The sequence below is a fragment of the Podarcis cretensis genome (assembly GCF_951804945.1).
Source record: "Podarcis cretensis genome assembly, chromosome: 13".
Lineage (NCBI taxonomy): Eukaryota > Metazoa > Chordata > Lepidosauria > Squamata > Lacertidae > Podarcis > Podarcis cretensis.
Genome location: NC_137182.1, coordinates 32,417,083 through 32,443,657, shown reverse-complemented (window position 1 = coordinate 32,443,657; position 26,575 = coordinate 32,417,083). Strand labels below are relative to the sequence as shown.

The 26,575-nt window shown below is 39.7% G+C and overlaps 3 protein-coding genes across 6 annotated transcripts in view; 2 read left to right on the top strand and 1 right to left on the bottom strand.

Annotated features, from left to right (window-relative positions):
• Positions 1-10,740, bottom strand: part of LOC307201562 (olfactory receptor 14A16-like) — a gene marked incomplete at both ends in the record, with an annotated part of 47,183 nt that extends 36,443 nt beyond the window's left edge. The window contains one exon of the mRNA XM_079950845.1: positions 10,675-10,740. Within this exon, the coding sequence (XP_079806971.1) occupies positions 10,675-10,740 (66 nt within the window). The remainder of the gene's footprint in view (positions 1-10,674) is intronic.
• LOC307200128 (vomeronasal type-2 receptor 26-like) lies at positions 1,557-25,448 on the top strand. Of its 4 annotated transcripts, XM_079948521.1 has the most exons (5): positions 1,557-2,047; positions 3,926-4,138; positions 5,187-5,313; positions 22,186-22,280; positions 23,790-25,448. In XM_079948521.1, exon 5 carries the CDS (start codon positions 23,797-23,799, stop codon positions 24,778-24,780), a length of 984 nt encoding a protein of 327 aa, XP_079804647.1. In that variant the 5' UTR covers positions 1,557-2,047; positions 3,926-4,138; positions 5,187-5,313; positions 22,186-22,280; positions 23,790-23,796; the 3' UTR covers positions 24,781-25,448. The 4 variants fall into 4 exon arrangements, with proteins under 4 accessions (XP_079804647.1, XP_079804645.1, XP_079804644.1 ...); XM_079948519.1 differs by lacking the exons at positions 22,186-22,280; positions 23,790-25,448 and adding an exon at positions 6,378-7,357; XM_079948518.1 differs by lacking the exons at positions 22,186-22,280; positions 23,790-25,448 and adding an exon at positions 6,378-7,357 and having other exon boundaries at positions 5,184-5,313.
• On the top strand, positions 17,479-18,459 carry LOC307200439 (olfactory receptor 14A16-like; the record flags this gene model as incomplete). Its single annotated transcript, XM_079948984.1, has 1 exon — positions 17,479-18,459. The coding sequence occupies one exon, from the start codon at positions 17,479-17,481 to the stop codon at positions 18,457-18,459; it is 981 nt and encodes a 326-aa protein (XP_079805110.1).
• Positions 25,449-26,575: the final 1,127 nt, after the last annotated feature.

The following is a 26,575-nucleotide window of genomic DNA, read 5'->3' as shown; positions in this document are numbered from 1 at the left end:
GAATTGAGAATGTCAGAATGCTGCTGTGTGCTGAGGAGGCATGTTGTTGTGCTTCGGTGGTTATTAATATTGCTGCTGTTGCTGATGCTTCTCCCTTCTCTTGTATCTCAAGACATGAAAGATGGATGCAGTTATTATAGAAGCATTTGGGACAATTTATATCAACCAGGTGATGCTGCAGTTGGTGGGATCTTCTCTCTCATATTTCCTGAATTTGTTTTGCTCAATTTTACAAATCTTCCAGAAAAACATCACAAAGCATTTATGTAAGTTCTTCTGCATTGATTAGAAGTACAATTCCATTAGCCCAGTGATGATTATGGTTGCCATTCACTGAGTGAAGGGTGGGATTTCAGCATGACAACAGTTCATGTATTACAAACTTGGATTTAGGATACTCAGAAGTGCAATGACTATCATAACAGATTACATCAATGCCCAACTCATTGGTGACAATTCTTGATATCAGCAAAATTGCAGAAAATATTATTTTGGAGAGGAAAGGATGTGTGTGTCACATGAGGTTTACAATTGCATTACTGTACACATTGCTGGGAAATAACACTACAGCAAAAAAATTAATAAAAGTAGTTTGAGAAATGTGTAGATACAGTTGTTAAGCTTTTGAAACAAGGTTGTAAGTTGTATTCGCTTCCATGAAACTTGCAATAAAGTGAAAATGTTGGGATGCACAAAGGCAAGCTTTTGCTCCTGTAAATGAGTGAGTCATTTCAAACAGAAATACTGCCACACAGATCAGACATCCATAAATTTGAGTAGAAGTTTCATACTGGGTTTTATTAATAGTACTTTCTGGATATCCTCCCAAACCATGAAAAACAAAAAAAGAAACAAAAAAACAAGAGCACGATTCAGCTACTAATCTCAATGTGGAACAGGCAAGGGCAGGCTTAAGTTTATTTTAGATATATTTCATACAATTTATATACCACTTGATAGTAAAGAAAAATGTCAAATTTCCTCAAAGGGGGTTAATTTTGACTGGATCATGTCTCACCAAATACAGGGTGGCTCAAAAGAAATTCATCACAACAAATTATATGGGTACAGATAACTAACACAACAAAGTGGCAGTTAAATTTCAGGTTGGCAGTTGGAAAGAATAGTGCGGCAGTTGGAAAGAATAGTGGAGTCAGAAAAAATGATTATTTTTCCTTACTGTTATTGTGAATCATGACAGTGAACTTGAGTCAACAACAAAGAAAGTGGTGCCCCGCAAGACGAATGCCTCGCAAGACGAAAAACTCGCTAGACGAAAGAGTTTTCCGTCTTTTGAGTCATTCCACAAGACGAATTTCCCTATGGGCTTGCTTCACAAGACGAAACGTCTTGCGAATTCTTGCGAGTTTTTTTCCTTTTTCTTAAAGCCGCTAAGCCGCTAATAGCCGCTAAGCCGCTAAGCCGTTAATAGCCGCTAAGCCGCTAACAGCCGCTAAGCCACTAAGGCGCTAATAGCTGTGCTTCGCAAGACAAAAAAACTGCTAGACGAAGAGACTCGTGGAACGGATTAATTTCGTCTTGCGAGGCACCACTGTACCTACTTTTGGGCCACTCTGTATTATCCCTTTTGCTCACATTTCCACACCTACAGCTACATTCCCATATTCTTTTTGTTCTTAACATCCCTTTCATATCCTCATGTGGATCAGGTGAACAGCAAACTTTCTACATGAAACTGAGGGTGATAATAGTCTTTGTAATAGATGGCGCTATGACAACTTATCTATCTTATCGCAGTCCAGTGTATAAAAATTATCAGCATGTCCTCACATTTATTTTTGCCATTCATGAGATCAATAAGAATCCCAGGCTGTTGCCCAATGTCACTTTGGGTTTCCACATCTATGACAACCTTTTCGATGCAAGAACTATATATGAGACCACCCTGGACCTACTGTTCTCAAAGCAAATGAATGCAATTCATAATTATGATATGAATAAGGATGTGTTGTCTATCATTGGAGGTCTCACTGTAGAAGATGCCTATCAGATGGCCACCATCTTGAATCAGTACAAGATACCACAGGTGTGTTTGTCTCCAGTCTTCTTATCTGCTCCTTTACATGAATGGAATTTGTGACTCATTCACACATACAATGTAGCTCATGCAATTAACAATGCAAACCTTTATATACATCTAGTCAGAAGTAGCATCTATTTCATTAAGTTGAGCTTAGTCTCTGAATTATTCAATTAGAGCAAGAGCCTAAAATATTCTGTTGGAAATCACATGCTGGGATGTGAGTGTGGAAGTAATATAGGAAATCTTATTTCTAAAGAATATTCAGAAAATTTAGTACTACTAGATACCTAATGGGCAATTTCTTGTTATTTCTCCAAGCTCTAATAAGCCTTGTCTCCTGTATTACAGTAGCTCACTTATGGAGCCTATGACACAAAACTGAGCAGCAAAACACATTTCCCTTCTTTATACCTAATGGCACCAAGTGAAACTATTCAGTCTGTTGGGATTGTCCAGATACTCCTTCACTTTGAATGGACATGGATTGGCATCATTGTTTCAGATGATGATGATGGAGAAGACTTTGTGCAGATTTTAACACCTCTGCTTGCCCAGAATAGCATTTGTGTTGCCTTATTGCTGAAGATAGAAAGAGCATCACAAGACCGTGATGAGGCCTTCAATACACAAATGCCAAAGATTGATGCAGCACTTCAGTCTGAAGTCAACGTGTTTATTGTCAGTGGAAATTATTATTCTCTGTGGGACTTAAAACTCAGAGTACACGTTTGTGACCTTTTCAAAATAATTGATATTAGGAAGGTTTGGATTATAACAGCTCGGTGGGATTTCACTCAGGAGATAGATTTATCCTCTGGTTTTGAAAGGGCTTTCAGTGGCACCCTGTATTTCTCAGTACAGAAACATCCTGTTCCCAGATTCCATAATTTTATCAAGAACTTAAAATCGGATGAATCACTCATGCACTTTCTATGTTTGTTCTGGCAATATGCTTTTGACTGTTCGATTCCTAGTGAAGGGTTTACACGTTGTCAAATTTGTGAAAGATGTACAGGAAAGGAGAAACTGGAAACATTGACTGCATCTAGGTTTGAGATGGATATGACTGGTGAGAGTTATGTTATCTACAATGCTCTCCATGCAATAGCTCATGCTTTACATGCCATTGATGTTCCAAGCCAAAAACTAATGCTGGCTAATAAAGGCAAATTCAAACCCTTGAATATTCAGCCATGGCAGGTAAAGTCTATCATTCTGATGAATTTCATTTTGCAGGTGAAATCAACTCTGATGGTTAATTTTTTAGCACACTCTTATAGCCATGATATTCTCTAGAGATCTTTTAGTGGAGAATTAAATCCAATGGGTGTACCTTGGCTCTGTGAAAGGGTGAAGTTTTCACATTCCCAGATTGTATTTTGTCATTAACCAGCTCCTTGAGTTCAATCAACAATTCCCTGATTGCTCTGAGCCACAGATTCTGAAATTGCCCAATATGTTAAAGGAAGGAAGGAAGGAAGGGAGGGAGGGAGGAAAATCAAGCTGACAAGGTAGATGTCCTGAGCTCAAGTGGAGAGGGATAGGAGAAGTGGAGTGTCTTCCATTTAGATGGACTTATTTAATTTTTAATCATGGTGAAATATTTTCCCAGAGCACCCCAATCACTGACATGCCTTCCCCTGGAAATTTTATTTATATCCCACCCTCCCCAGCCGAAGCCAGGCTCAGAGCAAGCTTTGCTGAATGGGAGAAAGCTCTCATAAGGCTGGAGGAAATGTCCTAAATTCTACATTTTGGCCTGATCCAGCAGGCTCTAGTTATAATATAAAATGTTTGCCTCTGACTGAATGGTAGCTTAAAGAGATTCAGAATAATAAGCTCAAATTTACAGACACACAATAATGTTCTTTCTCAGTTTAGGTCCATTCTTCACTGAAAAATATTCATTTTAACAATGGTGCTGGGCATGAAGTCCTGATAGAAAATGGAGAAGTTTCAGCTGGCTATGATATCATCAACTGGGTTGTTTACCGCAATCGAACTAGTCTCAAACTCCAGGTTGGAAAAATTTCAGCAAATCATAGTTTCACTATCAGAGGGAATATGATTGTGTGGAATAACAAATTCAAACAGGTAGGAATTTATATATTTCAAAATGTTCAGGAAACAGCCATTAAACATGCCCCAGGTGATATTCAAAACATAAACACTACAAATTCCTCTCTCATGCAGAAGGACATTTTGTGACACTTGAAAAAATGCCAGATTCTTCAGATCTACACTGTTAGGAGACATACAGAGTAAGCTGATTTTAAAGCTGACATTGTCCCCCATAACCTCTGAGTGGTTAGAGATTCCACTTAGTTCCAAGCATGCTGTGTTTCCTTCTGGACGATGAGATGGTGTCTATATTATATATCATTTATTTACACATAAATACATAGGCACAGCAGGATCTCTGCCCTGTAGCTTGCCTTCTTAGGTCACATAATGCCTAACTTACCCTCCTAACACCTCCTGCGCTATGCTTCTGCACACATTATTTCCAACTCTCTATTATAAACGGCAGGCTTATATATGCAGAGCAGGAAAGGCCTTATTAAAATGCCTTTTCACACTTAGCCCTTTGATCCTGTGTTGTCTTAATGACCCATTACACCAGGCTAACACCTCAAATAAAATTAACTCTTAACACATACTGCATCCAGAAATGACAGCTGTCTGGTCCCAGTTTTATGGCTCTGATTCCCTTTGGGCGACATCAGTGAGAGCAAGAGGAATGTATTGTCATCTGGGCAGCCCAGGACTTCCATATACACTGCCCAGCCTTGTGTCCCAGAGAAGTCACTTCAGTACCAGTAACACAGCAAAAACGATGCAGTTGTTCAGACTTCATCCCCAGAGGAACACACTATTGTCTTGAGTCAGACATATGCCAAGAAGAACAGACAGCAAACTCATAGGAGTCTGATGCCCACAAACACAAAACAGTATCATCAATTTTCGATGCTGTTTAAAATTCAGTATGTTGCCATTTTTAACTGCTTTGCATTACAAAAAGGTGCCCCATCAGGGATTGGAAGTCATGATTTCATGCCCCCAAAAGAGAAAATATAAATGTACTAGTTGGTCTGAAAAGACTGATGCCACCTTCATTTTCAAAAACTTTTTGTTTGAGCAGACACCACCTCAAGCAATGTGTGTTGACAGCTGCCTCCTTGGATATAGAAAGATGGCGCAGGAAGGGAAACAAGTTTGCTGTCATGACTGTGTCCCATGTCCAGAAGACATGATATCTAAAGAAACAAGTATGAGACATCAATTTTCATTTGGGATGTGTGTCGGGGGGCGGGGAGGAGAGAGAGAGGGAGAGAGAGAGAGAGAGAGAGAGAGAGAGAGAGAGAGATTCATTTTATGGAATAAAGTAACAACATATAGAACAGTTAGATAAAGACAAATGAAAATGAAATGAGATACATTGCACAAATTCCAATCTGATTACCAGTCAAAGCAAAAGATAATCACACCTGCAAAGGTGGAATTCTAAGGAACTAGCAGGGCCAGTGGGGAATAGGATCCAAAGTGCATTCAGCTGGGTCACATGACCTTGCAACCTGGTGTAAATTAAGCTAGCAACAGTGGCGCCAATTTGGGTCCCAGATTATGGGTGCCCAGGGTGGTGCTATGATGTCATGATGTCACATGTGTGCACCGTGATATTATGGTATCACATTGCACGAACTGTAGTGGCAAGTGGGCCTGGCCCAGACCCTGAGATGTGGACACGAGCAGTCTCCATTTTTCAATCTCTGCAAAAATAAATCCCTTCACATGGCCCTAACTCCTAGGCTCCCCTACCCACCCATATAGGATAACTGTTATCTCTTCTCCCACACAACTACAACGAAAAGTCAGTGAAGGAAATCCAGGCATGCACATTTCATCCACCCTGGCAAAAAGGAGAAAATTGACAGTCATTAAATGGAGAACACAATATCATTTTAAATATACCAAGCAGCTTGGGTACCAAGAGGAGACTCGGAAGCATGTCATTCTTAAAAATTAAAAATAATGAGAAATGCCGTATTTTTTGCCCTATAGGACGCATCGGCCCATAGGACGCACTTACTTTTTTTGGGGGGGGGGAATAAAGGCAAAAAACCGACCCCTCTCGCTCTCCAGGCTTCAGCGAAAGCCTGCATTCGCCCCATAGGACGCACACACATTTCCCCTTCATTTTTGGAGGGGGAAAAGTGCGTCCTAAAGGGCGAAAAATACGGTACAATGTTTAACATTACTTCATTATCTTCATACACTATACAATGACATATGAATGGGGTAGACTTAATGATGTTATGTTTGCCCCTTTTAGATGCAATTAATTGTGCCAAGTGCCCAGAAGACCAATATCCAAATGCGGACAAAAATGAATGCATAAACAAAGTTAGAATTTTCCTATCCTATGAGGAGCCCTTGGGGATTGTTTTAGTTTCTCTTGCTGTTTCCTTTGCTGTAGTGACCGGTATGGTGATATACACATTTGTGAAGAACTGGAATACCCCCATTGTCAAAGCCAACAACCAGAACATTACCATCACTCTTCTCATCTCCATCCTGCTTTGCTTCCTTTCTTGCTTGCTCTTCATTGGCAAACCTGGGAAGGTGACTTGCCTTCTACGGCAAACAGCCTTTGGCATCGTGTTCTCGGTTGCAGTTTCTTCTGTGCTGGCAAAGACCATCATTGTGATCCTGGCCTTTCTGGCCACAAAGCCAGGCAACACAATGAGGAAATGGCTAGGGCAGAAGGTGGCAAATGCTGTTGTTCTCTCCTGCTCCCTGATCCAAGTAGGCATTTGTACTGCTTGGCTGTCAGTCTCTCCTCCATTCCCAGATCTTGACACACACTCTCTGGCAGGGCACATCATCGTTGAATGTAATGAAGGTTCAATCACCATGTTCTACAGTGTCCTTGGCTACCTGGGCTTTTTGGCTATCATCAGCTTCACTGTGGCTTTCCTTGCCAGAAAGCTGCCTGACTCTTTCAACGAAGCCAAATTCATCACGTTCAGCATGTTGGTGTTTTGCAGTGTCTGGGTCTCCTTTATTCCAGGTTATCTGAGCACAAAAGGGAAATACATTGTGGCAGTGGAGGTGTTTGCCATCTTGGCTTCCAACACCGGCCTCTTGGCTTGCATTTTCTTCCCCAAATGTTGTATCATTGTTCTGAGACCTGATCTAAACACCAGGAAGCAACTAACAGGAAAAGGGAATTAATTATTTATCCTTATTATAACCTTAATTGTGTGTGTGTGTGTGTGTGTGTGTGTGTGTTGTGTACTTTCAGTCCTTCTCCATTTTCTATCTAACTTTCATGCAATGTATTCATTGAACTGTATTTGTAGATCAATGCTTCTAGTGATGTTGGTTCTGTGTAATCGGTTGGATTCATCATGTCACAGTTGACAGTTTGGTTTCAGAGGCATCGTGGGGTGGTGCTTTGAATAGAAGTGAAAATAATAGCTGTGCATCCCTGCTGTTATAAAACATCAAAAACTTCCATAGATATAACAACGCTTTCGCAGCCCTCACGAATATATTATTATTAAATTTTTGTGGGTGTGGCAGGGGGGGTATGCTGTATGCTTGAGCCCCTTTACAATTCCTGGATGCAATACGCATCCAGTTCCTGGTATATCAAAGCTATCTTCCTGGTGAGATAATGGCCCTTTAGGTATGGGCCATTAAGGTAACAAAGGCAGTTGTTCTGTGGCATATGGCAAATGGGTTGAACCGCCTTCCTCAACTCACTGGTTAATAGAAATACAAAGGCCATCATTGAGAGTTGAGTCTTGGAAAGTATAAACTAGAATATGGAAACTTCAAGCTGGGCAGCTGGGAAAGACAGATTTCTGTTGAAATCCCAGTATGTGGCTCTGGGAGCAGCAAGACCCTCTTGGAATGTTAATGCTGTGAACCCCTCCATCACAGGCTAAGGTTCTATATATGTGCAAATAAACCCCTTAGCCTAAAGACACCACATTCTCCACTGTACCTCATTCCAAAGGAAACAGAGATCCTGGGTAAGCACCTAGGACCCCTGGAATCTCGCAACACTTGGTGATTGGAGTGGTATGCAACAATATGGATCTGTCCTACACTTCTTAAAAGCTTTTCTTTTCTTTTGCCAAAGTGTCTGAACAGATAGACACTCTCCCCTTTTTCTTGAGGAAATTTCAGGAAGCTTACTCCTAAAAGGAGGGAATACAGCTGGATATGGCTAGCCTTCCTAGCCAATCACAAAGGAGACTGGCATCCTGGCATTCAAGTTTGAAACATCTACTCATTAGTCTTCCTTCTTCCTGCAATATCCAGGCTCCCAGAATTTAGGTGGCCTAAGCTGGGTGGATGAGGTGGCTGAGTAGAATTTTTATTTAGAGGGGGATGCCTCTGTCTGTGTTGGAGAAAGAGGTTTGGAATAGAGATTCCTAATCTCCAGGACAGTGATACCTCGAGTTACAAATGCCTCAGGTTAAAAATGCTTCAGGTTACAAACTCTGCTAACCTGGAAGAGTTACCTTGAGTTGAGAACTTTGCCCCAGGATGAGAATGGAAATTGTGTGCTGGCGGTGCAGCGGCAGCAAGAGGCCCCATTAGCTAAAGCACGCCTCTAGTTAAGAACAGTTTCAGGTTAAGAATGGACCTCCGGAACTAATTAAGTTCGTAACTAGAGGTACCACTGTACAATTGTGATTGCTACCAAGTACATAGTTAGATTTATACCTGCCCCCATCCATCTTTAAACAAACATTCCACATGAAAATACTCAGGCTAGAATGAATCAGACACTTAGCTTTGCAAATAAGTGAATTGTTGCAGTTGTAGTAGTAGTAGTAGTTGTTGTTTATATACCATGATATACCTACAGATCTCAGGGTGGTTTACAGAATAAAATCAAAAATAAAACCACAAAAAACAACAACAACCCAGTAACACCCACTGTGGTTTACTCACAGAGTTTCCAGCAGTGGCATGAAATAAATTTTCATCAACTGGGAGTAAAACAAAGAAGAAGAAAGGTTCCAAACGTCTTAAAAAGAAAAGTACTTGGTTTCTTTACAAAAAGGATCATGTAGTCTTTGGGTTAGCAAAGCTTATAAAATCCTTTCTTAGAGAGATTCTTCATTTCACGTGCAGTATTTGCCGAGTTGGGAGCCAAACTATGGCTCCTTCTTGTATTGGTCCAAGAAGCACACAAAGACTGAGAAGGGGGAATTGGAGGCTGCTGAGAGCCTGCTAAGCCACAGCCACATTAAACATGAGCTCAGGGCTCAGGTTAATGCTTTTTTATATATACAAATAGAATGCTCCACACAATGGAGACCCCTGATAAAGCAGAATACTTGATAGTGTGAGGTGTTCTATTCACATTAAGATAAATGGATGTGGATGCCCACTGCAATGGGTGGGATTTCGTGCACAAGGATGTTGAGATGGGGTGTCCATGTACAATCTTTGCCTCCATTCATGGATACAATGTCCGTATGCTTAGCCGAACTGGCATTTATCATAAAATGATGAGCAACCTTGGAGCCCCTATGGTTAGGTAGAAAGGCAACATACAAATATTTTAAATAGGGAAATAATTATTAGCAAAAGGTTGTCTCCAACTAAGTTCTACTCTAAGTAGCCCCATTGAAATTAATAGTTGGAAGTTTGTTATGTCAATTCATGTCAATGACTCTGCTCTAAATGTGAAAGATATTGGACACAACCCTAGCAGTCTTCCATCTGAGGTCACCAGGCAAAATTCATTTCTATTTTTTCTGAGACATTTTCCGCAAAGCACCTTGGATCTCTTTGTTTCTCAGGCTATAAATTATGGGATTCATCAGAGGTGGCAAAATAGCATACAAAACAGCAGCCAACAAATCCAGAGATGGAGAGGACAAAGCCTTTGGTCTCATGTAGGATAGCATAACAGTAGAAACAAACAAAGAAAATATGGTCAAATGTGGGATACAGGTGGAAAAGGCTTTATACCTTCCCTGTGCTGACTGAATCTTGAACACTGCAGAGAAGATATAACTGTAGGACACCAAGACAAGCAAAAAGCAGAACAACCCCACACAAAAGACACTGGCAAGCGTGAAGCGCTCACTAGCTTCCGTGTTTGTACAAGATATCCTATATAACTGAGGGATATCACAGAAATATTGTTCAATCACATTAGACTGGCAGAAATGTAGCCTAAATGTGTTTACAGTGTGGATCACACCATTGAGGACACTGCTGAGCAACGAAGCAGCTGCCATTTGAAGACAGGCATTCCAGTTCATAATCAGCATGTATTGTAGAGGGTGGCAGATTGCTACATAACGGTCATAAGCCATAACAGTGAGAAAGGACAGCTCAGCCCCTGCAAATGTGACAACCAAGAAAACCTGGGTGACACAGCCAGAGAATGAAATCACATTGACATTAATCAAGGAATTGACCATGGATTTGGGCACAGTGGTAGAAATGTAGCAGGCATCAATGGAGGATAGGAAAGCCAGGAAAAAATACATGGGAGTATGAAGATGTTGGATTTGGGTTATGGTTACGATGATGAGGAAGTTCCCCATTAAGGCTGCTAAATAAAGCGAGAGAAACAACACAAAATGTAAGATCTGGAGCTCTCGAATATCAGAAAACCCTAGAAGGATGAATTCTGACACAGATGTTTGGTTTACCATTCCTTTGGTTGGCAAATATTCTGTGGAGAGAACAGAAGGAAATGTTGGCAAGAAAACAAAGATTTTGCAAGTTTCTTTGTCACCATTGTGTGTTTAGCAAACCCACTATGAGCTTTTATTTTTTGGTAAAACACAAAGTGTAAAGCAAAGATGTGTAAGCGTGGCTATATAAGGTGGTTGGGAGAAGAACATTATCTAACTGAATGGCTTTGACATACAGTGGTACCTCGGGTTACATTCGCTTCAAGTTACATATGCTTCAGGTTACAGACTCCACTAACCCAGAAATAGTACCTCGGGTTAAGAACTTTGCTTCAGGATGAGAACAGAAATCATGTGGCGGTGGCATGGCGGCAGCAGGAGGCCCCATTAGCTAAAGTGGTGCTTCAGGTTAAGAACAGTTTCAGGTTAAGAACGGACCTCCGGAACAAATTAAGTACGTAACCAGAGGTACCACTGTACTCTGGATTCCTAATTCACAGTTTGTCTGTGCTTGGGAGATGGAGGGTCTTCCCTGTTAACAGAACAACTTGAATAATTAAAATAGAGTCCAGAGATAAAATGAAACAAAAACAGTGCATAATTTGAGCAGAGGGGGAAACAGAGGGATTTTGTCTTTTTTATGTCAGGCCTTGTACAGAAAAGGCAGATGTTCAACAAACATACAGAGGAAAATTCCCTCAAAGCTAACAAGACAATAATAACTCATGTTATATCAGCAAGGATCGTGCCATTGTGATGGGTAGGTACACAACATCTCCTCCACCACCACCACTGTCAGCAGAATTAACCCTTGAGTTGCCAGCTGAATGATCCCTGCTGTTGTTCTTCCAACAGTTCCTAAATATTTTATGCTTATACTTTAAGTAGCAAACCAGGAGTTCAGAGATGGCAAACCAGGCACCATTAAGAGGTTTGTGAATTATAGCTCCCATAAACCCTGTCCATTTACCATTGTGGCTGGGTTGATGGTAGTTGCAGAATCCAGAATCTGGAGGGCCACAAATTTCCCATCTATGTACTAGTAGAATATACATATAATTGGAAGAAAAGAAAGAAGAGATCATGAAACAAGGAAGACTGTCTTTCTTTTCTACATTGCAACTTGTTCATTGAATTAGCTGGTTATATTGCCAGTCTTAAAAGAATGTATTATTTTGCTTTTCAAATCTCATTTGCCACATTTCTTTCCTACAATGTACATCCTTCCTTTTTATTTAAATTTTTGAATCACAGTTTCTTATCAGTTTGCAGGTCTTCTGCATTCACAATCTAGAATGGTTTAAAATTTAATGGGGAGGCTGTAGCATTACTGTCACACTACTGTGACTAATGACTATAAGCAATCTACATGTTTTCAATAGCAGTTGATGAAATTTGGGCACCAGTAAGCCACACGTTTGTTTTCTAGTTCCTCATTGAATTGCCTCCTACTATAATTGTTCAAATTCACAATTTATTCAAATTTACTTAGATTTCAGTGAATTAGCTAGAGAAACAAAAACCAGAAAATCATTTCCAAACCTTAACTTACCTGTTAATTTCTCTTAAGAATGCCTTTTTGATATAATAATGCAATCACTGTGTTTATTTGGAGATGATTGATCTATCTCTGCTCGTGTTCAGATTTCAAGAATTTGTTCTTCAGAAATCTGCATATGTAGCAGCAGAGACCCAAAGGGAGAAATTAAAACAGAAATTGAGTAGCATGGACTTACCCACAAGGGTGTTGTGGATGTCTACAGGGCTCTCACCACAAGAACCTTGGAAGATAAAGCAACTGTCTAATAACCACTTAACAGAACACAAAATAATGAAACATTTTCATTTCTTTAAAGCTCCACTTATAGTTTTGGTTTCCCTAGTTTACTGCCTTTTTGCCCCTTTCCTTTTCAGGGGCCTTGATATGCTCTAGAAGGTCATCCTCAATCACTGTTTCCATTGACATTCTGCAGAGAACTGTACAGTTCTATTCAAAGTGCATGAAAACAAAACAAAGGGGTTGAGAAGCTATGGAGAACAAGGAAGGAACAAAAAGGAAATGGGTATAACAATAAAGATATTATTATTATTATTATTATAAGTGTGGCTCTCTTTTTTTAATAGCACAAAAAGGTGGAAGTGCAATAAGTCTTTTCCTTCCTTCCTTCCTTCCTTCCTTCTGACAACCTGGAGGTGTGGTGGAGAGGCTTATCCCAGATGTTTAATATGGTAGTGACAGCCTTCTCCAAAAAACACATATCAAGAACTTTATCTATGGAATGCCTGAAAGAATGGACTGTGCGGAATTTTATGAGGATTTGCACATTGCCAATTAAAGAGAGCTCAACTTTGATTTATTATGGTTTTGATGAGACACCAGCTCGTTAAAAGCAAGGAGATGAATATTGGAAGTGGTTCAGAGGTCACAGTCGGACCTGGACTGCTTTCGATTTCAAAGCAAGATGGAGAGTTGTGGCATACTTGCAAAAGAGCTCTCGGCGGAGGAAAGAGAACTGATTTCAACATGAACAAAAGAAGAAGAAAAACAAATACCGTGGTACCTTGGGTTAAGTACTTAATTTGGAGGTCCATTCTTAACCTGAAACTGTTCTTAACCTGAAGCACCACTTTAGCTAATGGGGCGTCCTGCTGCTGCCACGCTGCCAGAGCACGATTTCTGTTCTCATGCTGAAGCAAAGTTCTTAACCCGAGGTACTATTTCTGGGTTAGCAGAGTCTGTAACCTGAAGCGTATGTAACCTGAGGTACCACTGTATTCCACACAGCTACATGAAATAAATTCTCTCTGCAAGGTAACTGATATGGATTTATAGAAACATCTTTGAAAGTCATTACATCAGTGGCTGCAAGAACAAAGGATTAGATCGGAATAGTGGAACTTGGATTAATTAAAAGAATTGGCACAGGATCAAGGGAACAATATCAACTCCTGACAGCCGGAACACAGGAAGTCAGCCAAAATGTTTAATTCAGACTGTTTAATTGGCTTGTATTGAGATTGGGCATGATTTGGAAATGTATTCATGTGGTTACCACTGGATTGTTATTAATGAAAAATTAATAAAAAGTATTTAAAAAATATAAGCATAAATAATGCTTGTGTGTGGTCTACTTCATCACTAGGGCTTCAGGAATGAAACTGCATTGAGGAGAAGCCAGCCACAGAACCCGTGGCTCCATGCTCAGTCTCCTCTGCCCCCTGAACTGTTAGCATTTCACTGCTCCATTGCTGGATGTGTAATTACATGTCTATGTTTAGTTTCCAGGCTTGGAAACTGTGAGAACGGAAGCTAGTCTTATCTCTTCTACTCTGTTGTACTGCTGTACTTTCTCTCTCTCTTTTGGAAAAAGAAGAGAGGAAACGCCATGATTCCTTTGTCCTGTATATATTGTTTAATAAATACTTAGAAAGCACACACCAAGCTCCACTTCATTTCTGCTATATTCTGCTGAGTTGAGTCACTGAGTGTGCATGTAATCATCTGATATGTGTCGCTGGGAGCGTGCCAGGACTGGAGATTTATGGACGTCCCAAGCTGCGCGTCACCAGGAAGGCACCGGAGAGGCCCCCCCCCTCATGGGGGGGGCCGCCCTCAGCCCTAGCTCAAGAATTATTTGAGGGTCACAAAGAGTTCAGCCCCCCCCCCCCCGGGCTAGGACCCATGTCTCCTGCACAGTTCACAAGTTGTTATTAATAAAGTGGCCCTAGTTTAAACTCACATCTTCTGTCCTGCCTATTTTTTTCCCACCTGTCTCCTCATGAAAACAAGACAGTGGTGGCAATCTTGGTGTGTGTGTGTCCCCAAACCTTCCCCTCCCAATTCTTCATCAATCTCTGTTCTAACTAAAAGGCCAGTGCTGGGAATCTTTTTTCCTGGATCATCTTGTAGAGTCCATTGAAGGCCCATATGTATCCAACCTGTGGTCTTTTGTAGAATGGGTTTGACAGTGATGATGGGGGGTGGGCTGGAGGGTTTCCTTGCAAAGCATATGCCATGAAATGTGAAAGGGATTTGCTGGTGAAGACCAGTAACATTCCCAACATGCTTCCCAATTAAGTTTGTCACTTACCATAATATCTACCATGGTTCCACCACTGATGAATCCAGTAACTTACAGCTTGAGAAGCAAGGTGGTAAAAGGTGCTTTGTCAAAAGTACTGGGTTTGAGGCACTCTTCTATGAATGCCCTCTCTAGCTTTTTTCTTCAAATGTGAAGGGCCTGGATATGTTTTGCTTAGTTTTCTCTGTTGCTCCAGATGGAAAGACCTCCATCAAGAGGTTGGATTTGCAACAAAGGACATTTTTATGGAACATTGCATTGGCAGTAAAATAGGTTTTGTCAAAGGGTGATGAAGTTCTTTTTAAGGACTTGGTGCTAACAACACCAAGGTCATGGGTTTGGCTTCTGTATGGGCAAAGAGGTCTTTGATTCCTGCATTGCAAAGGGTTGGACTAGATGACCCTTGGTGTCCCTTACAACTCTTACAATTATATGATCCTATGATACTTTTTTAACAAGACAGTTAGTGTGTGAGATAGCATCTAGGTGTAGGGCAAAAGCATCAGGAACATTCAGGCATTCTGGAGAGCCAATTTCAGTCAGTGTAAAAAATGCTGAGCTACATAGACCAATGGTCTGATTCAGTACAAGACAGCTTTCTATCTTCCTGTAATCTGTAATTCTCATGAACTTTTGTCAGTCTTTACTAACCATATTAGCAAAAAACCGAATTAAAGTTGCTTAGTATGCCTTACTAATGAGAAGTCTTGGATTCCCAAGAGAGCAGATCTCCAAGAACGCAAAAGGGACATGATTGTCCCTTCCCACATTAACAAATTGATATTGTCATCATAGATCCACATGCAGGGTTTTATAAAGTGTCATGTATGGATCAACTGATACATGTTCAATACTTCCACTGAAGGAGGGTGGGAGAGAATATGAAGCTGAGAGAAATTTTTGAAGAAAAAAAGGTATGCTATTAGGTGCTTACATTTTTCTTATGATCTTAGTAGTCAACTGCTCTCAGTATAAAAATAATGCACTCTCCTTCCTTTCCCCTCTCTCATTCTTTTCTTTCCCATACATTTGCTCCTCCCCTAGCACTCTCTGTTGTCAATGAAACTCAAACAGAACAGAATATTACAGTTCATTTTAGATGCTTAGAATGGGTAAAGAGTCTGTTGTGCAGTCTTTGATAAGGATGGATCATAGAATCATAGAATCATAGAGTTGGAAGAGACCACAAGGGCCATCAAGTCCAACCCAATCTCTCAATTTAGATTTTTCTCCATTTCTCATTTTTACAATCTTAAGTTCTCTTTGCACTGTTTCCACATCAGTTTGTGTGTGTTTCTTGCTGAATAATCTGAATGAATATTCATACAAATTGCCATGCACATTTTTTTCTTAAAATATTCATTTTCACACAATTATATACAGTACATACATTTTACAAGAACTTTCCCCAAACACAATATATCTTTGTACATTCCCCCCACTAACATTCACTGTTGTGTGCATTTTTATTGCAGTTTCCCTTAATATACACTATACAAACATTTTAATGTATTTTTTTTTTGGGGGGGGAGATTGCAGAACTGCACTGCAAAATACAGAAAAGTGGAGATTTCCAAGTATTTCCTAGATTTCCTAGAACCTTAAGGTTGTTAAATTTAGGATAGACAAAAGAAAGTACCTGTACTTCTTCACATAGTGTATCCTTTAGCTATGGAATTCACTTCCACAAATTGTAGTGATTGTCACCAACTTGGGTGGCTTTAAAAGAGAATCAGACTAATTTATGAAACAAAGTGCTAATGGCATCTACTGGCCATGATGGCTCTGTTCCACCTCTAGTGTCAAAGACAGCAGTCTGCCTCCAAATATCAGTAAAAACTAGCGATTGCTCTTCAACTCAGGCTTCTCATAGGGATCTGGTTGGTCACTGTGAGAACAGGATTCTAGAGGTCTTTTGCCTGATCCAGGTGAGGTCTTCATATGTGTTTAGTTACATACTGTCAAATCAACCAAGAATGCAGCCTGCTCCAGGTTGCCTTCCTAAATATATCAGGGGTGGGCAGCCCCCCATGCCCTTTCCCCAATTGGTTTGTGGGTAAGGCCTGCCCATTTTGAAGGTCCGGCACAGCAAGATGGAGGGTGGTATTAGGCAACCGTCCCCCTCCCCCAGCCATGCAGGTAGGTGGTGATTTCCCCTGTCTGGACATGGCCGTGCTGTGTGGCAACCCCACCCCCACTGCAGCCCCAGGTGAATGGATATTTTGGTGGATTTGGGGCTCTACTATAATTTTTTTGCACTAAGGAAAGTATTGAGAAAGTGCACCTCTCAACAACCAAATCAGAATGAATGTTCAATAAACAATGGCTATTATATCACCTTTTTGTAAAATTTGAACAAACAAATCAGGATGAATTCTTAAAAAAGAAGTAGAAGTGATCTAAGTCAATGTATACTCAATTACAGCAATCACCTATTCTTCCCCTGCCTGACCCTGTCTCATTACCAATTCTAAAGTTGCTTCCATCTGCATATTTTAGATTATACCACTACCTTGGTGTACAGACCTAGCATAACTTCTTTTTCCAAAATACATGATGTATAGCTGTAACTATTATTGCTATTTTAAAATCAAAAGTGCAAGTACAGTAGGTCCACTACTTACAATGTTTCAATTTCCTCTTAACACCTGTCCTGTTTCCTTCCACAGACAGCATGGATACTAAGGAGCAAAGCATAGTTAATCAATCCTCTCTGTCAGGATTTCTTCTAATGGAATTTTCAGAAGTAAGGGAACTACAGATTCTACACTTCTTTATGTTCCTTGCTTTTTATCTGGCAGCACTTACAGGAAATCTTCTCATCATCTCTGCAGTAGCCTTTGACTCCCACCTGCAAACACCGATGTACTTCTTTCTCATGAACTTAGCTATACAGGACCTTGGTTCAGTGTCAGTGATTATGCCCAAATCCATGGCCAATACCCTCTTAAATATTAGATACACTTCTTACCCAGGATGTGTTGCTCAAGTCTTCTTCTTTCTCTTCTTTTTAATATCTGATTTCTTTCTCCTCACGGTTATGGCATATGATCGATATGTTGCCATTTGCAAACCGCTACAGTATGAGATGTTGATGAATATGCAAGCCTGCATCCAAATGATTATTAGAGTATGGATCAGCAGCTTTCTTTGTGGAGTTTTACACACTGGATGTACCTTTTCTTCCCCCTTTTGCTCCAATGTGGTCAATCAGTTTTTCTGTGAAGTCCCACATTTGCTTAAGATGGCCTGTTCTGATTTGTACCTTTTTGAAATTGGAGCTATTGTGTTAGGATCTGTCACTGTGTTAGGCTGCTTCATCTTCATCATTGCAACCTATGTGCACATCTTCACCGAAGTGCTGAAAATCCCCTCTGTTGAGGGAAGGCAAAGGGCCTTCTCAACATGCCTTCCCCACCTCATTGTTGTCTCTATATTTGTGTTCACTGGCTGCTTTGCTTACCTCAAGCCCACCTCTAACAGTCCATCACACTTGGATTTGGCATTTACCATGATATATTCCATGGTTCCACCACTGATGAATCCCATAATCTACAGCATGAGAAACAAGGAGGTAAAAAATGCTTTGTCAAAACTACTGGGTTCGAGGCTCTCTTCTATGAATGCCTTCTCTAGTTTTTTTCTTCAAAGGTGAAGGGGCTGGCTATGTTTAGCTTAGTGTTCCCTTTGCTCCAGATGCCAAGACCTGCACCAATAGGCTGGATTTTCTACAAAGGATATTTTGATGAAAGATTACTTTGACAGTAAAATAGGGTGATGTCAAAGGGTGATGAAAATGAGTCATTTTTTTAAGGCAAATGCTGGATGGTCATCTGCTAGGGATGCTATGATAGGGGTTTTCCTGCATCAGCAAAATGACATTTTAAGTCACTTTCAACTCTGATTTCTGTGAAACTCACCATTTATTTCATGGGTACATTTGGGTGTGTAGACACAAAATTCTCTATGTGTTCACAAAGTCATCCTCCATCCATTCCTCCAGGTCAGTTGCACCATTTGCACTTTTGTTGTCTGCTCAGATTGGCTGGTGTTCACCATTGCTTCTGTCTTGACTGGATTTATCTTTAGTTGCCCTTCCTCAGTTAAACAAAATTACAGTGCCATTTTGTGCATGTCAGATTGTACATAGTCACCACTGAATTCAATTAAGTTTACTTCAATAATTAAATAGCTAAAGATTGTACCCCAGACATTCATTTAATTTGGATTGAGGGCTCTGGTTCAAGGCACAAGAATATTTTTTCTGTGTCTTATGTGTTAATAATCTCACAAGCTTTTCCTATAAATGTACAGTATTTGTAAATCCCAATGGGGAACTGATATTTTTGTGATGTTTACACTATATGCACATATTTAAGCTGTAAAATTTAGAATATTAGGTTTTTTATTATATTCTGCCTAAATACTCACATTTCCCGTCTAATTTATGATCATTTTGCACCTGAAATACATTTCAGAAGTTGAGAGTATTGTAAATTGGACATGTTAAGGTTTGAAATACTCTGTAACTCAACATTATTCTGAAGTGTTCATAAGTAAAGAGGCATTTATACTACTTTTCTCTTTCTATGTTAATTTACTTTTTGCTCTGTTTGTTGACATTCTAATTCTTATAAATGTAAGCTCATGGTCTGTGTAATTCATACTGGATTGATATCACTCTTGTTTATTGTACTCTGAAAAACAAATCTCTGTTATTTAGAAGTAGGGAGGCTAACAGCATATTATTTGGAGCCCCTCCCCCATTTTTTCCACCCCTAGCCAAGACTTTTCTGAATTTGACAAAAAGTACAAAAGAGAATGTTGATTCCATGTTTGGATGAGACCAGCACCCAGTCCCTAGTCATCATGGTGATTGTTTGATGAATAAAGTGGAGAAATAGCCCTACTCTTCAGCTCATCTCCATGAATCAACTGAGAATTAGGTGTTCTTTGAAATGTGTGCCTCTCTGTGCGTGAGAAAGATTGTGGGGTGACTGCACCCATCACCCACATTTCACCCCTGGAGGGTTAACCAAGGGTAAAAGTCCTGATTTAGCACAAATATTGTGAAATCCAATTCAGATACCAACTAGGATAAGACTATCCACTTAGAAGGCATGCTGGAAGATGAAAGTCTTCAACAGATGCCAAAAAGGCAATATAGACATTGCCTAATTTATAAGTAGAAGGATTTCCACAGGGTAAATGCCACCACACTAAAGGCCCAAATGGAACAGATCTGCTGATGAAATGGTATCTGCAAGAGACCTTCTGTTTACAGCAACTTTCTCTCCCCCCCATCCCTGTGTATTATTTTGGTGTGCCTGTGTGTTATTTTGGAGTGACCATTAGCTTATTCTGGCTGGGGCTGATAGGAGTTGGTCCAAAACATCTGAAGGGCATCAGTATGGGGAAGTCTGTTTGATCGTATTGAAATGGGTTCAAATTCCCACTCACACAAAAAGTTCACTTTTTGATCTTTGGCCTTAGCTAGTGTTTTCCTTACAGTTCCTATGAGGGTAAAATGAGGGAGCAAATGATGTAGGTCAGTTGGAGCTGTTTTGTGATGAGATACAGCTACCTCTTTGGAATTAAATAAAAATAAAAATAAAAATAAAAATAAAAATAAAAATAAAAATAAAAATAAAAATAAAAATAAAAATAAAAATAAAAATAAAAATAAAAATAAAAATAAAAATAAAAATAAAAATAAAAATAAAAATAAAAATAAACTGCCCTGTACCCAGAGGTCTCAGGGCAGTTCACAGAATAAAATGCTATTACCATTCACGTCCTATGAATGGAGGAGAGGGATAGATAGATCAAAAAAAGATACCTTCCTCATTTGAGAAAGGGAGTAGAGCTAACTTGACTTTCCCCCAAACACCTCATTCCATAATTCTATGTCCCTGATACTAATTATCGTAAACATGCAGCTGTGACCATTCACCTTGCTGCAGTTCCTGTTGTGGGTGCTTCTGAAAATGGGTATATATCCATCCTAAGCTGTTGTTTCTTTGAATTGTCATATCTGAAATAATTTTGTTTCTGTACAGCTCTACTACTGAGAGGCTTTCAATTCCTCTGAAACCAAATCTCTAGAAACAGAAATGAGTTATTAATAAATCTCCTCCCCATGCTGACAAATTTTATTGCCCTTATAGTTCCAATTGTAGGAGTATTTTTATATAATTGCATGTGTAGCTGCTATGATATGCAATCGTTTAATTTCACTGGAGGAGAAAAAGTGGAAAGAATTCTACAAAGAAAAATAGTAAGCTGTTTAGTATGTTTTTATGTTGGTTTTTTGCAATTGCACTCTATATGAAAATAATGAATCTCCCCTGCCCCTGTCTCTCTATCATAGTCTTTCCTCTACATAATGTATAGGTGCTGTATCCTGAAAGTTTCTCTGTATTCTTGAGTCTGGAATTGCACAAAGTACTTCAGTGTATGCAATTTGTCTATTTTCTTGAAATATTCGGGTATTTTCACACAATCAAGTGAATTGCAATGTGGATTAAATAAATCTGATGTATAATCTCCATCTTGGACAGCTACAGGTTATCGATAGCAAGACTGAATATTAGCATTTAATGTCAACTAAAAAATGAATTGAACACTACACCAGTGTGGTGTAGTGGTTAAGAGCGGCGGATACAGCTTAGGTAGCACAGCAGTGCTGAGAGGTTATATAGAAGCAGGTTAGATGCAGGTTTGGGTTTACTAAATGTATACCTCTCACTAAAATAATAATCATCATCATCATCCTGAAAGGGATTTACTGCTGAACAGTTAAAGCAGCTAGCTTTTTTTAAAAAAGTGGTCTAATATTTCTATTCATCATAAACCATGGTAGTTTGTAGATATTCTATCTGGTGAGGAATGTAAACTAATGAAACTTCAGACTATTCTAAGAATAGTTGTGGAAAAGTAGTTTAAAATATATGGTTTGTAATATATATGGTTCATATATGTTGACCTCACCACTACCTCCTAGTAAGCAGCAACAAGATTCCTGCACTCGGTTCCATTATTGTACTCACTCAAAATATAATCAACAATAATGTAAGATTTTTCTTCATTACAAATCTGCTGGGTGGCCTAAAGTGCCCTAGAGCCAGTGTGGTATAGTGGTTAAGAGCGGTGGACTCGTAATCTGGTGATCTGGCTCCGCATCCCCGCTCCTCCACATGCAGCTGCTGGGTGACGTTGGGCTAGTCACACTTCTCTGAAGTCTCTCAGCCCCAGTCACCTCACAGAGTGTTTGTTGTGGGGGGGGGGAGGAAAGGAGATGGTTAGCCGCTTTGAGACTCCTTAGGGTAGTGATAAAGCGTGATATCAAATCCAAACTACTCTTCTTCTTCCTCACCTGAAGTATCCTAAGGAGAGGACTTTTCTACATTAAAGAAAAGCCTTGGAAGTTTGCTATAAGTAGTCCAGTGTTCCTGAGGAAGGATGTGTACATCTCAGGTAGACGTTTTCTGAAGTATTGGATATATACTGTGAATGAAGCCTGGATAGCTCAGTTGCTTAGAGCATGGTTGCAGGGTTGATCCCCGTATGGGATGGCTGCATAGTCCTGCATTGCTGGGGGTTGGACTAGATGATCCTCAGCATTCCTTCCAGCTCTATGATTCTATTATTCTTTTGTGTCAGATTGCTGAATAACTTCACATTATACCATGTGAAGCCTGGATTAAAAAATAATAATCCATTAATCCATTTCAACCCAGCTAATAATTACATCACATATAATTTTGTGGTGTCAGAAAGGTTGTGTTTCTAAGGCAGTTACTTTTTATTTGTGCCTGTCATACAGCTATCAGGTTCAATAAGTCCAAATTCCTCTCCTTGCCCACATTCTCATTCTTCCTTTCCCTTTGGCTATTCTATAAGCATTCCTCAACCATCTATATGCTTCTTTTCTTTGAAACCCTTTTCTCTTTGGTCAAAAAGAGGCAACCAAAGGGCTTCCAAGAGAAGGAGTGGGATTGCTGGAAACACCCTTCCCATGATGAGCTGGGAGAGCTCAGTCCTTAGAGCATGAGACTCTTAATCTCAGTCATGGATTTGAGCCCCATGTTGGAGGAAAAAATCCCAGCATTGCAGGGGGTTGGACTAGATTTCCCTCTTCCAACTTTACTGCTCTATGATTCTATGATATTACTCACAGTCCCTCTCCTGCAGCTTTTTGCAAGGCTTCAAGGGGTTCATTCCTATCTTCATGTAAAGCTCAGGGGGTGGGGTGAAAGAAATCCTGTCTGAAACCCTGGAAAGCCACTGCAAATCAGTGTAGAAAACCTCTGTAGGACACTACAGTGTCTGGTAGCAGCTCTCCAAGATGTCAGACTGTGACATATTTCAGTCCATATTGGAGATGCCAGGGAGTGACTTGTGTAAGCATGAATGGAAGGACATATCTGTGAATGGGGGAAAGTATCAGTAAGTTGGAGGCATACACTGATTTTACTAAGCAACTGTGATCAAGAAACACAATGGATCAGTAAAATCCCCCTAGTTAATTTGCCAAATGTTAAAGATGACCAGTTTGGGATGGTATGAGTTAGTTCTTTTTCCTTTTATAATTGAGCTACCACATTATTTTCACACTGTTAGAGAGGCAACATTAAGATCGTCTAATTAGGCAGTGAATGTGGACAACATTCTTGGGTGTATGAAACGTGACTTGAGTTTACACACTCAGGGACTCGATGACTGGAAGGTGGGATATTTGGCAGTTGATTTATGGAAACTTCAAACTGTTAAATGACATTGTGCTTTAGTTACATCAAACTAGTATAATGAGTTTGCAAACATCAATTCTAATAATACATTACACATATTACAGTTATCAACATCAGCTTTTCTTCCTCAGAACATTGCCTTATTCTAAAATAATTTAGATATAATAATAATAATAATAATAATAATAATAGTAATACTCTCATTTTTAACAACTGTTCTTCTGTTACTTTCCAGAGGCAGCATGGATGTCAAGGAGGAAAGAATAATGAATCAATCTGCTCCGTCAGAGTTTTATCTGCTGGAATTCTCACAGATTCGGGAACTGCAGATTCTACACTTCTTTGGATTCCTTGCTTTTTATCTTGCTACAGTTACAGGAAATCTTCTCATCATCTCTGCAGTAGCATTTGACCACCACCTGCACACTCCTATGTATTTCTTTCTGATGAACTTGGCTATACAGGACATTGGCTCAGTTTCAGTCATTATCCCCAAATCCATGGCAAATTCCCTTATGAGTACCGGACACATTTCTTACTCTGGCTGTGTTGCTCAAGTCCTCTTGTATGTCTTCTTTGTAGCATCAGATTTCTCTCTTCTCACAGTCATGGCTTATGATAGGTACATTGCCATTTGCAAACCATTACATTATGAGATCCTGGTGAATAAGGAAGCTTGCATCCAAATGATTGTTAGTGTATGGATCATCAGCTTTCTCTATGGAGTGTTACATACTGGAGGTACCTTTGCACCTAAATTTTGCTCCAATGTGGTCAATCAATTTTTCTGTGAAATCCCACATTTACTTAAGATGGCCTGCTCTGATTTGTACCTCATTGAAATTGGAGTTGTTGGGTTAAGTGTTGTCATTGGGACAGGAAGCTTTATCTTCATCATTGTATCCTATGTGCAAATTTTTACGGCAGTTCTGAAAATACCTTCTACTGAAGGAAGACAAAAGGCTTTTTCAACTTGCCTTCCACACCTATTAGTTTTCTCCCTATTTATATTCACCGGATACTTTGCTTACCTCAAGCCTGCCTCTGACACCCCATCACATGTGGATTTGGCATTTGCCATGGTCTACTCCATAGTTCCACCCTTGATGAATCCAATTATCTACAGCATGAGAAACAGGGAGATAAAAAATGCTGTGTCAAATCTATTGAATTTGAGGTTATTTCCTTTGAATACCTTCTACAGTCTTATGCTGCTGCAAAGGTGATTTCTATGTATAACTCTTATGATAGAAAACTGGATGTCTTATAAGGATCAGTTAAAGGAATTGGATATGCTTAGTGCAGTGTTCTCTGTTGCTCAAGAAGGACAAGAGCCACACAAATAGGTTCAAATAATAAGATTTTGTATATTTTGTAAGTAGATTTTGATTTGGAATTAGTTCCTGATAGAACGAGTTGTTTGGCAGTAGAGCAGACTTTATCAAAAGTGGGTTTCTTGAGAAGCCTGGGTGGCTGTTTGTCAGTGATGTGGTAGTAGTGGATTTCCTGCATCGGCAAGAGATTGTACATGTACAAGATAACCTTTGAAGTAGCCAACCAGGGCCAGACTTAGGGGTGCACAAGATGGGCAGTCATCTAGGTCACCAAGGTTAGGGGGGGGGCACCAAGCTGAGCTCCCTGGCTGGGTTTTTTATATTATGTACTGTCTGTAGTAAGCTAGGGTGGCAAAAAGCAAGTATTTATAACCTTTTTTTTCAAGATTCTGTAAATTGTATGGGCACTAACTTAAAAAAAAATAGTCTTCCTTCAATTAGCTTTAAAGTAAGCTTCTCTTTCAGTGCTAGGTAAAAGAATCAATACAATGCAGCTTTACTTTGAGGCCATGTTACCAAGCACTTAGAATTTCAAAAAAAGGTAAATACCATAAATATTATATAAATAATAACAAATTAAAGTTGTAAGCTTTAATAATTCAGCTGGGTACTTTTTTATTTATAAATGTTTATTTATCTTTTCAAAGATAAATATAATGAATATTCTAAAATAAAGAACACTAACCAAAAGATAGGAATCCCAACAAAATAAAACAAAATACTTCAAGTAATAGTTCCATTCTGCTACATAGTGCACTGTCACTGCTCAGAATGGGACTTCTTGTACTTTGGATTGTGCAAACTGTAGCACAATGGCTGAGAGACCAAGGTTTAGGACAATGTTGTTTTCAATGGATAGTGTAGCAAGTGTGTTTCTCATCTGCCATGGCATATAACAAAGACATTTTGAATAGATGCAGCAAGCTTTGTTTACCACTAGCAAACTAATCTTAGCATGTAATTGTGCCATACAGGGACTTCTCCCTAGCCACAACGAAGTGTATATTTCACATACTTCTGTATAAAACAGAGCAAATGCTCAGTTAAAGCTTATGTCATTGTTTAAAGCATTGGTGTTCATTCAGTGTAGTAATGAACAGGTTAAATTAATTTTATTTGTCTCCTTTGCTAAAACTTAAGTTGGCTGTAAAACGTATCCTTGGAAGGCTGGAGCCCCCCCCCTCCTCCTCCTCCATTGAATTTTTATACTGCCCTAGACCTGGCGGTCTCACAGAAAAAAATCACAACAAATATTAGCTATCCCGATCAAGGTGAGGTAAAATGTTTATGTCTGTGCAGCAATAGAAATAAGATTAGTAAGGCAGGCTGAGGATTGACCAAGTAGCCCCCCTTCTGGATTAACCCAACAGCTGAGCAGGGGTGGGGGTGTGGATGAAAGCCATTTGCATAGCATCACCCACATGCTGCAGGATTGCCATTCAGCTCAACAGGTGATGAGCAAAGGGGTTGATCCTGAGATGTGGGTGATGATCTACAAGTGGTTTTCAAGGTGCTTATGAAGCATCACTCCCCCAGGTAAATACCAGTTGACAATTTGGGGGTGGAGATGATGTGCTGCAAAGCAACTTTCCTTTAGATGGTGATATATCAAATGGTGTATGAGAATTCTCAACTTTTACCAGATCTTGTAAAGCTATGCAGATAATATTCAAGGGAGGATCTAAAG

Coding starts and splice junctions, on each gene's coding strand:
- LOC307200128 (XM_079948518.1), top strand. CDS start 1,691: ATGAAACTGAGGGTGATAATAGTCTTTGTAATAGATGGCGCTATGACA. Junction 4,139..5,183: donor GGAATAACAAATTCAAACAG/GTAGGAATTTAT, acceptor TTTTTGTTTGAG/CAGACACCACCTCAAGCAAT. Junction 5,314..6,377: donor CATGATATCTAAAGAAACAA/GTATGAGACATC, acceptor TGCCCCTTTTAG/ATGCAATTAATTGTGCCAAG.